This window comes from Urocitellus parryii, chromosome 15 (assembly GCF_045843805.1).
Source record: "Urocitellus parryii isolate mUroPar1 chromosome 15, mUroPar1.hap1, whole genome shotgun sequence".
Taxonomy (NCBI): domain Eukaryota; kingdom Metazoa; phylum Chordata; class Mammalia; order Rodentia; family Sciuridae; genus Urocitellus; species Urocitellus parryii.
Window position 1 is genome coordinate 13,751,832 of NC_135545.1, and position 12,042 is coordinate 13,763,873.

General features: G+C 50.0%; 1 protein-coding gene across 1 annotated transcript; it reads left to right on the plus strand.

Annotated features, from left to right (window-relative positions):
- Nucleotides 1–1,250: 1,250 nt before the first annotated feature.
- Nucleotides 1,251–6,174, plus strand: Gmfg (glia maturation factor gamma). Its single transcript, XM_026411571.2, has 7 exons — nucleotides 1,251–1,304; nucleotides 1,716–1,812; nucleotides 1,913–1,962; nucleotides 2,716–2,765; nucleotides 4,910–4,992; nucleotides 5,797–5,870; nucleotides 6,000–6,174. The coding sequence occupies exons 1-7, from the start codon at nucleotides 1,302–1,304 to the stop codon at nucleotides 6,069–6,071; spliced, it is 429 nt and encodes a 142-aa protein (XP_026267356.1). The 5' UTR covers nucleotides 1,251–1,301; the 3' UTR covers nucleotides 6,072–6,174.
- The last annotated feature ends 5,868 nt before the right edge of the window (nucleotides 6,175–12,042 follow it).

The window sequence follows — 12,042 nt, forward strand, 5'->3', positions numbered from 1 at the left end:
GGACAGGTGGGATGAGCAAAGTGGGGGTAGGACCCTGGGAAATTTTTCTTTTATTTGCTTGAATTTTCTCACTAAAAAATTACTTTCCTTTTATTTCTTCTTTAAATGACAGTTAAGATTATTATATTGATCTTTAAATTTTTATTTTGTGTAAGTAGGTCACATGACCTAGGAATTTCATTTCAACATGGAAACCAGGGCAATATAAAACTATTTTTTTTTAAAGTAGGGGTATGGAGTTGAATACGGTGGTACACACCTGTAATCTTAGCTACTCAGGAGGCTGAGGCAGGAGAATGGCAAGTTTGAGGCCAGCCTCAGCAATTTAGTGAGACTCTGCCTCAAAATTTAAAAGATGAGCTGGCATGTAGCTCAGTGGTAGAGCACTTGCCTAGCTTTGGCAAGACCCTGGGAAGCTTGATCCCTAATACCACACACACGAGAGGGATACAGGTCGGATAGGGCTTGACTCCATTGTTGTAGGGCCTCAGAAGCCATTATGAGGTCTTTGGGTCCATGAGATTGAATAAGTGTGTAGGAAAAAAAATTCCCACCTTTCAAGCAATATGGAGGTGACTGTCCATCAGCTGGCTGAGGGAGCATGACTAGCAAAAGTCTCTGTATCCCTCTTTTCTTAACTCGGGGATTCGGATATTTCAGATAGGGATAAATAACCCAGGAAGACTTCTTGGAAGAAGAGAGAGGCAAAAAGCCAAAATTATCATCTACTTTTTTTTTTTCTTTTGGCACTAGGGATTGAACCCAGGATGCTTAACCACTGAGCCATATCCCCAGCCCCCCCCCCTTTTTATTTTTTATTTTAAGACAGGGTCTTGCTAAGTTGCTTGGGGCCTTGCTAAGTTGCTGAGGCTGGCCTCAAACTTGCAATCCTCCTGCCTCAGCCTCCCAAGCCACTGGGATCCCAGGTGTGCACAATGGCGCCCGGCTAACGTCCCTTCTTTGTTGAGCACCTCCACCTTGCTGGGCACCATCGGGGAGAGAGCTCTTTTGTCCTCATGACAATCCCAACTCAGAGGGCCAAATTTACATCCTCAAGTCAGTCGCAGGGGTGGGCAGTCCTAGAACCCTGAGTGATGGCAAAGTCTGCCAGGTCCTGACAGATGGGGGGAAGGAAGAGGGGGAGGAGCCCCCGTGACAGTTGTCCCAGAAAGGGCATAAACAGGATGTGGTGTTGGGTGAAACCTTCCCCCTGCCCTGCAGCCCGCCCCCCGCAGCCCTGGTCCCCACCCCTAAAAGACAGCGGAACTGAGAAAAGAAGAGGCCTGTGGACAGGAGAGACCATGGTCAGGGGCCAGGGGCCAGCGGGAAGGGCTGGGGGCTGGACTAGGGTTGGGGCAGGGGCTGGGAGGGCCCCGAGTGGAGGTGGGATGGAGGGGTCACCGGGAGGGACCGAGACCCAACCGTGGCAAAGAACTTGGCAGGGAAGAGAGACGGTGGTTCAGGGCTCAGGCCAAGGCAGCCACCTCTGGGTGTCCTTGAGAGCCCAAGGGGACCCCTGGGGGGAGGGCTGGGATTAGCCTCTGCCCTTGTCCCCCCAGCTGCGTCCTGGGGAGGCAGGCCCCTGCCTCATGTTCACAGGCGTCTCAGATGGGCCAGTGGGACCCCCCTGTTCATGGTGAATGGCAAAACTCAGGTTTGGGGAAGGAAGGAGGGCGAGGCCAGGCTGGCTCAGCCCTTCCTGGTCCCTCCTGCAGTCTGACTCGCTGGTGGTGTGCGAGGTGGACCCAGAGCTAAAGGAAAAGCTGAGGAAATTCCGCTTCCGAAAAGAGACAGACAACGCGGCCATCATAAGTGAGTGACATCTGTCCCCTCGGAAAGCCAGGAGGGGGAGGGGACAAGCAAGGAGGGCCAGGCTAGCGGGTGACCGTGACCGTGTGTCATCCCTCCCCAGTGAAGGTGGACAAAGACCGGCAGATGGTGGTGCTGGAGGAAGAATTTCAGGTGAGGGGCCATGTGGATGGGACCCCCAGAGGCACAGGGTGGACAGATAGATACACAGAGCCCCATACTGGGGACCAGAAAGTTCTGGTGCAGTGGTGACCCTAGGCAAGGGACTTCACCTGATGTTTCTCTGGGTCCTCACCTGTGACCTACCTCATGGGGTCGTTGGCAAATCCAATGATTTAATCCTGTCATGGATCTCATAGGTCCTGGAACATAGTACATGCTCAATAAAGTGCTAAAGATAATGATAGTACTTCCTGGGTGCCTGAGTTTCCCGGGTAGTTAAGAAAAAGCTAGCAGGAGACCTTGATAAGTGGGTGGACCTCACCCTCTTATGGCCCCACTCTTTTTATCAGTCCTATGGGGACAATAATAAAGCTTTTGTCATGGGGTCATGATAAGGATTTAGGAAGAGGTCATAGAGCCCCAGGCTGGCACTCTTGGCCCAGGGAGGGTGCCGGGCTGTGAGCTGGGCTCTCTCAGGCCCTCTGAAAGGAAGTATTTATCATGGGAACACAGATTCACATCTGAACTCTGCTGCTCAATATCTGCAATCTTGGGCAAGGGACTTGACTTTACTAGGTCTTAGTTTCCTCAACAGTCAAGTGGCCATAATGATAGGATCTATCCCATAGGGTTCTGAGAGAGCTCAATGAATTCATTAGTATAGTGCCTTGGTTTATATGAAGTGCTCATTTAGTGATGGTCATTTTGTTTTGTTTTGTTTTCTTCTCTTTCTTTTTGCCTCAGAATATTTCTCCAGATGAGCTCAAATCAGAGTTGCCAGAGAGACAGCCCAGGTATTCTGAGGGGAGGACCAGGCTGGGGGAACGGGTAATGATGGAGGTTTAGGCTGAGGACTGCTTAGGCTCCAGTCCTATGCATGGACTCAGGATCTCTGTGTCTCAGACCAAGAGTTCATATTCTAGAACTTTTCATTTTTCAGAACTAGGAATGGAACTCAGGGGTGCTCCACCACTGAGCCACACTCCATCCCTTTTTATTTTGTGACAAGTTCTCCCTCAATTGCTGAGGCTGGCCTTGAACTTGCAATCCTCCCGCCTCAGCCTCCCAAGTGGCTGGGATTACAGGCACGCATCAGTGCGGCTGACTCACTTTTTTTTTTTTTTTTTTAAATAATGATTTCCTTTTTTTTTTCAGTGCTTGGGAATGCTTTAGGTAGAAAGATTTTTTTTTTTTTCTTGTTGTGGGTTGGAATCTAGGGCCTCACATGTGGTAGAATCCTGGGTGAAGCCACATGGGCCTGGTGCTTTTTTGAGGAAGAGCTCTTTAACCATTTCTGCAAAATTGATCTGTTTAGATTTTCCACCTCAGTTGAGCTCATTTGGATCCCTGGCTCTGTGGGCGATTGACAGTTGCCTAGGTATACTCAGAAGGGGTCATCACACCTGAGGAGGTCAATCTGACATTCTTCATAGTTTTGTCTTTGAACTTGTGTTTTATATGAAGTCTGGTGGGACAATGGAACATGAGCTGGGGGCCTGGAGCCTTGGCTCACATGAGGTCCCGCCTCCTGCCACCTCATCTGGACGGGGGTCTCTGCTTCTGCCCTGCGGGCATGAGGACCTCAGGGCCTGGCCCACAGCCCTGCAACACAACTTTACAGGGGGCTCCTGTGGGCATCTGCACTTCCTTCACAAGAACTCACAACTTTAGCTGGGTGCAGTGGTGCACACCTCCTAGGGGCTCGGGAGGATGAGGCAGGAGGATCACAAGTTCAAACCCAGCCTCAGCAACTTAGTGGAGCCCTAAGCAATTCAGCGAGACCCTGTCTCTAAAATTAAATATGAAATAGGGCTGGGGATGTGGCTCAGTGGTAGAGTGCCCCTGAGTTCAATCCCCAGAACCAAGAAAAAAAAAATATAGGACTGCGGATGTGACTCAGTGGTTAAGTGTCCCTGATAAAACACACACACAAAAAAAAACCCCACACAACTTTAAATCACTAATTTAAAAAGACTGTAATCAATATAGAGAAAGACCGCAAAAGAAAGAAAAATATTTTGCTGCTTTCATTTGATTAAACCCAGAGGTGCTTTACCACTGAGCCACATCCCCAGCCCTATTTCGTATTTTACTTAGAGACAGGATCTCACTGAGTTGTTTAGTGCCTTGCTTTTGCTGAGGCTGGCTTTGAACTCACGATCCTCCTGCCTCAGCCTCCTAACAAGGGCATTGCATCTTTCTTTTATACATTGGGCTTGGAAAATTATGTAGCCAGCCCTGGTTAGGGCCCAGGTTCTAGTATACGGGACAGTGTCGCGTAGTGTTTGAGCATTCATTGGCGATAAATTTCCTGGGTACCAATCTTTGCTGTATCCATAGAATCTTGGGCCAGTGACTCTGGACCTCAGTTTTCTAATTTGAATTTTGTAAATAACTCTAGCACCTATTTCATAGGTTTGAAGTTCAGTAAACCTTTACTATTATCATTAGGCAGATTGAGAGATAGATAGATAGATAGATAGATAGATAGATAGATAATAGATTGCAGTGCTGGGGATTAAACCCAGGGCCTTGTGTGTACTAGGCAACTGCTCTACCACTGGGTTATACTTCATCCCCTCTTGCTATTATTATTTGTGGTCCTGAGGATTGAACCCAGGGCCTCACTCATGCTAAGCAAATGCTCTACCACTGAGCTAAATTCTCAGCCCTTTTTATTGATATAGGATCTTGCCAAGTTGCTGAGGCTGGCCTCGAACTTATGATCCTCCTGTCTTAGCCTCCTGAGTAGCTGAGATTACAGTCGTGCATTACTGTACCCAGCTGCTGTTATTATTTTCAATCATTTATAGTGTTTGAGTCAGTGTCAAGCCTCGGTTCTGAGTCTCAATCAAGAGTCAGGCTTGTGGATTTGGGGAGTGGCTGTTGGGCCTGGGCTTCATCCTATCCTGAGTGTGAATTCCCTTTCATGATATAGGTTTGTGGTCTACAGCTACAAGTATGTGCATGAAGACGGCCGAGTGTCCTATCCTTTGTGTTTCATCTTCTCCAGCCCTGTGGGTGAGGCATGGCTCTACCCTTCCTAAGGAACAGGTCTTAGATTCTGTGTATGGGGTGTGTACGCCAGGGTATATGAATGCAGGCATGTACATGTGTACACACATATGTGAAAGTGTATAGGTGCCTGTGTCTATGTGTGTGTGATTATGTGTTTGTGTGCCAATGTGTACAGGCTCCTGGGTTAAGAGTGTGAACATCAGGCTGGGTGAACCCTTGTAATCCAGCAGCTTGGGAGGCTGAGGCAGGAGGATCCTGAGTTCAAAGCCAGCCTCAGCAACTTAGTGAGGTGCTAAGCAACTCAGCAAGACCCTGTCTCTAAATAAAATACAAAAAAGGGCTGGGGATGTGGCCCAGTGGTTGAGTGCCCCGAGTTCAATCCCTGGTACCAAAAAAAAAAAAAAAAAAAAAAAAAAGAGGCACGAATATGGGGCATGGGGCTGGGATGTAGCCTAATATGTGCAAGACCTTGGGTTCCATCTCTGACACTGAAGGAAAAAAATGATACAAGGAGAACACGTGCGGAGCAGTAGTGAGGGCAGTGGGGGGGCTCTGATTCACCAACAGCATCCTCCGACCTCAGGCATAAGCCCATCTCTTTTACCTAGAAATTTCTGTCTGGCCCCTAAGTCATCTCCAGAGGCCCTCAGGACAAATTGAAGCCCCGAAACAAACCTAAAAACTCTGAATTACAGCTTCAGAGACCTCCTAGAACAGCTTCTAAGACGCTCTGAAGCCTGCAGGCCATGCGGAGGTTTGTGAGCCCTCCTGGGCCCCCAGCTGTGCCCTGTCCTCTCTCCTACACAGGCTGCAAGCCGGAGCAGCAGATGATGTACGCGGGCAGTAAAAACAGGCTGGTGCAGACGGCGGAGCTCACAAAGGTCCTGGGGCACGGGCTCCCCAGTACAGACGGAAGGGTCCGGGGGCTGGGTCCGCGGGAGGCGGGCGGGAGGAGGCTCCAGGCCTGAGTCCTCCCGGATCGGATCCTAACGGAGCTTGCCCTCGTCCAGGTGTTTGAGATCCGAACCACCGACGACCTCACCGAGGCCTGGCTCCAGGAGAAGTTGTCTTTCTTTCGTTGACCTTTGAGCCAGGAACATGAATTCTTGATGTGTGAGCCCCCAGCAGGACCGGAGCCTCAGACGCCGTAGGATCGGAACATCCTCGACTGGAAACACATTAAAATGCCGGAACTCGGCGACCTCGGTTCTGTCCTGTCGAGTTTCTGCCGCTCACCGTCCTGCAGTACCAGCCTGTGCCGGCAGGGGGCGGGCCGACCTCGTGATCCAAGAGCGGGGACCGGACCCTGTGGGAGAAAAGGAGGTGCCCGCAGGATTTCCTGGCGAGGCTGGAGAGGCGGGAGGTCTAGGTGTCCTGGAAAATGTGGGGGAACAGCTGAACGCATGCACGGGTCACTCCTAAGGGGAACAAGGACACCTAAGAGTGAAGAAGGTAGGGTATCCATTTCTGACCCAGGTTTCTCCACTCCCAGGCTCTGGGCTTCACAGACTTGAGCCTCCGCTTACTGCTGTTTTCCTCCGAGTCCTCAGGTAGAAAAAGATAAAGTCCAAAAAGTTTCCAAAGGACCAAACATAATTGCTCCAGGAGGCTGGGAGCTGCTGGGGTGGTTGGCTGGGGAGGATGGACAGGCCTGAGGGTCCAGGGCCGTGGGAAGTCCCCCAGGATCCCAGTGGACCCCAGAGGGGCTGAAGAGTCCGTGAAGGGAGACCCCACCCACCCCATTTCATTTCTTTCCTCCTTTCTTCTGGCACCTCTGGGCATTGACCTCTCTCAGGTCTTCTGTCTCTGCCTCCCAAGGACATTCATGGACCACCTATGGTGAAGCGGGCTCTGAGAATTCTGAGACAGGCAGGTCCTCACAGAGATGAATCATGCTCTTTCTGCCTCTCTCTGCTTCTCTCTCATTGTCCCTCTCTATCCCCAGGTTCGGGCACCTGGGAACTCCCTCCCCCAACTTCTTTCCAGGTTACCTGTAGAGGTGGCCGTTGCCATGGTAACAGTGACAAAGTGACCTTGAACCTGGTGTTCCTGGAGGAGGATCTAAAAGTCTAGCTCTGACCCTGTTCTCTCCTCCCAAGTCCTAACACAAGGTCCTCTGGCCACTCCACTCTGCCCCATCCCTTGCCCCCCTGTGCCCTTGTCCCCAATAGGACAAGTCCTTTGCAGGAGGGATTCAGGATAGAATCACTGTACCCTGGGCCATAGAAAAATTCCCCTGCTTCAATTTTCTGGGGTATTGAGTGGAGCTCTTCTCCTTTCTCTTGGTGCTCCCCACCTCCATCCCTCTACCTATCCCACTGATCACAGCCCCAGTGCCTGATGGATGGAGATGGAAAGGAAGAGGGCTGAGATAAGAGAAGTATTCAATTAAGATAACAAGGAACTGGCCTGGGAAGGTCAGAGAGGCAAAGGGACTTGTCCAAGGTCATACACTTACATAATCTAATAAATGATAATAGCTAATTCTTCTGTTGGGGCTCCCTATGTACAACACACTTCTATAAGCACTATGTATTAACTAATTTAATTCTTACAATAGCCCACGAAGAAGGTACCATTACTATCCCCAATTTAAAGATGAAGAAACTGAGGCACAGAAGCTAAAATTGGTCGCTTGAAGCCTCATGGCTAGATGGTCTGTATAGTTAAAATACCAGCCCCAGGTCACCTTGTGATCAATGGCCATACTCTCCCTTAGCAAGAGATTTAGAGAACCATCTCTTCCTCTTGCTTCCCCTCCTTTCCTGCAGTTCCCATCCATGGCATCCAGGCTCTTGATTGTAAATAATCCAATCAGAAGGGAGCATGTACAAGGAGTTGCCCAATCAGGAGCCAAGAGTTTGGAAAGCAAAAACCAATCAAAGAGGGAGACTCTGGGAGGCAGTCCAATGCAGAGTGGGTATGACTAGAATGGTGGAAGGACCAATCAGAGAGGCTAGAACAGAATCTGTTATCCAATGAAGAGTCAGCACATGGGGTGTGGCTTTGGGTTTAGTCTGACTCCTCAGAGGGGCGGTACCAGCCAGGGACCACCTTTTCTAGTTCTGCCAGCCGAGCTTTTAGACTCCCAAGATCCAAGCTCCCTAGTTTTTAAATCGGGCCTCTAGACTTTCCCTGAGGCACGGTTTCCTCCCAATCTTGAATGTGAGCATGGCTTATATTTCAAAGTCTGGTCTTCAGGGAGGAGTTGGGAGGGGAAAACCCAGTCTAGGCATGCAGCGCCATGCCTGGACCCAAAGTTAGTATGCTGTCAGTGTGGAGGCCAAGGCGGAAGGATGGGCTCAGGCTGAGGGTGTAGGCGGTGGGTGGGGTCCAGGCTGGGGAAGTCTGATGTTCTATACTTTGGGGTGGTCTCTAAGAGGTGTGGGCCTCCTCTGAAAGGACTTGGAAGTCGCTCCTAAGGGTCAGATTGGGGGTAGTTTTTGCTGTGGGGCAGAGCCTAAGAAAGGGGGTGGAGCTTAGGCTTGGGGCGGGGCCTATATTGTTGAGGACGAGGATTGGTCCTAGGAAGTCTGGGCGGGGATGGGGTGGCGCCTGCCTGTACTCTGAGGGCTCAGGAGGCTGAGGCCAGAGGATCTCCAGTTCAAAGCCAGCCTCAGCAAAAGCCAGGCAGTAAGCAACTCAGTGAGACCTTGTCTCTAAATAAAGATAAAAAAGGGCTGGGGATGTGTGTCAGTGGTTAAACCCCCCCCTGAGTTTAATCCCTGGTACAAAAAAAAAATGTCTGGGATAGGATTAGGGTCCCATGAAAACAACTACCCTGCCCACGCCCACCTGTTGCCCTACACTTGAGGCCAGTGAGCAAGCACTTCCTGACAAGGGACATCCCCCGTGCTGGGGCACACCCCTTCCCAGTTAGTGATTGCAGGCTTGGGAAGGGTCACTGAGGTAACTGAGGGGAGTTTGCAGCCAGCCTCGCTCCCCAGCCCCCGCCCCTCTTTTTTCATATATATTTTTAGTTGTAGGTGGACACAATACCTTTATTTTAATTTTATGTGGTGCTGAGGATCGAACCCAGTGCGAGGCAAGTGCTCTACCACTGAGCCACAACCCCAAGCCCCCAACATTCTCTTAAGGAGCACTCAAGAACTTGTTCACTGAATACCTACAGGGGCCAGTCTCCGCTGTCCATGCTGTGAAGAGGCTTACCTGGGGGGGTGGTCAGGGTGGTATGGCAGTAGACAGAGGCTTACCTTTCTTTTCTTTTTTTTTTTTTTTTAAGAGAGAGTGAGAGAGGGGAGAGAGAGAGAGAGAGAGAGAGAGAGAGAGAGAGAGAGAGAGAGAGAGAGAGAATTTTTAATATTTATTTTTTAGTTCTCGGCAGACACAGCATGTGGTGCTGAGGATCGAACCAGGGCCCCACGCATGCCAGGGAGCACGCTACCGCTTGAGCCACATCCCCAGCCCGAGGCTTACCTTTCAATGACTAGAAAATAAACAATGACACTGGGCATAGAGGCGCATGCCTGTGATCCCAGCAACTCAGGAGGCTGAGGCAGGAGGATTGCAAATTAAAGGAAGACCAGCTTCCGCAATTAGTGAGGCCCTGTCTCAAATTTTTTTAAAAAAGGGCTGGGGATGTAGTTTAGGAGTAAAGTACCCCTGGGGCCAATCCCCAGTACAAAACAAACAACAACAACAACAACAAACCAATGAACCACTAAATAAGCAATAAATAGAAAAAATGTAAATGATAAGATTCTTTCAGAAAGTGTTAAGTATTACGAATGGTAAGAGCTGTTGGGGCTCTTTGCTGCCACTTTAGTCCCTAGAAGCATCCTCCTGCTTTTTTCCATCTCCAACATTTATTATGAAAAATTTCAAACATGCAGCAAAGTTGAAATAATTTTCCAGTGAACACCCGTATATCTCCCACCTAGATTCTACCGTGAACATTTCACAGTGCTTGCTTTATTACATAGCCGTCCATCAACTCATCTTAATTTTTATGCATTTCAAAGTAATTTGCAGACACTGGAACACTTGGTGGGACCTGAGGGGTGTGGGTATGTGTGTGTGCGCGTGCGTGTAAATTGGGCTGGAAAGGGAAGGTCTCCCTGAAGGGATTACATTTATGACCTGAATGAAAAAGAGGAACCAGCCCAGGAAAGGAGGAAGAGAGCCAAGCCCGGGGCTGCTGTGAGCTGGGGGTAGTGAAGGCTCACTGAAGCTGGGAGGTAAGAGTGGCTGCGAATGAGATCAGGAGGTGGGCAGCGGCCCGAGCTCACAGATCTGTGAAGGAGGCGCCTCTGCCGGGCCTCAGGCTCTTGGGTTCTCCATCTTTGTGTGTCTGTTTCTCTTATTGTCTTTTTCCCCTCACCCCTTCCCACTCCTGTCTGGTCCAGGCCTGCCCTCCTTCCTCTTCTTCCCTTCACTTTCATCCTATTCTACCCGTGTGACCTTGGGCAAGAGACCAAACCCCTGGATGCCTCTCTTTTCCTCATCCATAAAATGGGGATAGTAAAGGGACTCTTCGTCATGAAGATTGGATGAACTTCATATAGATACGCGAAGCACTTGGAACCACTGCTGGCACACACTAGTGCTGCATGTGTGTTCACTTTTGGTGTGTGATTGTGTTTTGTTTTGTTCTTGGTTGGGATTAACCACTGGGGATTGACCCCAGGGCCTTGTGCATTCGAGGCAGGTATTCTACCACTATAATCCAGACCTTTGTTCTTACCCTTTTCCCTACTTCCATCCCCCTGCCCTGGTCCCATGCTCCAGTAGGAACCATGGGGTTGGGGTGGAGATGAGGCCTGTGAGTGGGGGGGTAAAGGCGGGGAGGTGGAGTCTAGGCAGTGTAGAGATTGTGAGTGTCCTCTGAGGCACTTGGTAGTTGTGAGAGGAGTCAAGGTTCACTACAGGGAGGATCTGCATAGGCGAGCTTGCTCTGGGGCCAGGGCAGGCCTCATGTGCTGGCACAGTTAGGAAGAATATTCAGAAGGGGTTTGGAGGAGGATTGCCATACAGTAAGATCAAAAATGGGAATGATTGGAGACTCCAGGGATCTGGGGGACTGCAATAAGACATTTTGAAGCTGGAACAGTGGCACATACCTGTAATATGATCCATCAGGGAGGCTGAGGTAGGAGGATTGTAAGTTGGAGGCTAGGCTCAGCAGTTTAGTGAAAGCCTGTCTTAAAATAAATGAAACAGTTGGCTGGGATCTAGCTCAATGGCAAAGCGCTTGCCTAGCATGCACCAGGGGCTGGTTCTATCTCCAGCATGAACCCAAAAGGACAAATTTTGAGGGGAGTTCTTGCTGTTTGGGGGAACTTGTGAGTTTTTCAGGAGATGGAGAATGGCCTGAGACATTTAGTGGGGTTTGAGGGAGGGCCTGGGAGGTCAGCTCTGGAGTAGAGATTGGACCAAAGGAGCTGAACAAGGAAGGATCAAGGCCTTCTGGCTCCATGAAAGTTACAGTCAGGCTGGGTGCAGTGGCACATGTTTGTAATCCCAGGGGCTTGGAATGCTGAGACAGGAGAATGGCGAGTTCGAAGCCAGCCTCAGCAAAAATCAAGGTGCTAAGCAATTCAGCAAGACCCTGTCTCTAAATAAAATACAAAAAGGGCTGAGGATATGGCTCAATGGTTGAGTGTCCCTGAGTTCAATCCCTGGTACCCACCTCCCCCCACCCCCACCAAAAAAAGAAAGTTAACAGCCAGAAGGAAGGGTCCACAGGGTCCAAGAGAAAGGAATCAAGGTCTTCAAGGGAGCAGAAATGGTGGGAAGTCCTGCAAACCAGGGTTCTGGAAAACAAGAAAGGAAAGGAAGAGAGGGAAAGATCTCAGGCCCCAGGAGTTGGAGGAGGGTTTGGGGTCTAATGGGAAAAATTTAGGGTCCTCCATGAGGAAAAAAAGACATTTTGGGGTCCTCTAGAAGTTAGACATGGTCAGAGTCCCTGTTGGGAGCCAGGAAGTGGCTTAGGGTCCTTGAGTGTGGAAGGACATGGCTGGGGTCTCCAAGGAGTGGGACCTGGTTTGAGGTCCCTAAAGATTGTGGTCCTCGATGACTGTGGTTCGGGATGGC

Coding starts and splice junctions, on each gene's coding strand:
- Gmfg (XM_026411571.2), top strand. Junction 1,963..2,715: donor TGCTGGAGGAAGAATTTCAG/GTGAGGGGCCAT, acceptor TTTTTGCCTCAG/AATATTTCTCCAGATGAGCT. Junction 2,766..4,909: donor TTGCCAGAGAGACAGCCCAG/GTATTCTGAGGG, acceptor TTCATGATATAG/GTTTGTGGTCTACAGCTACA.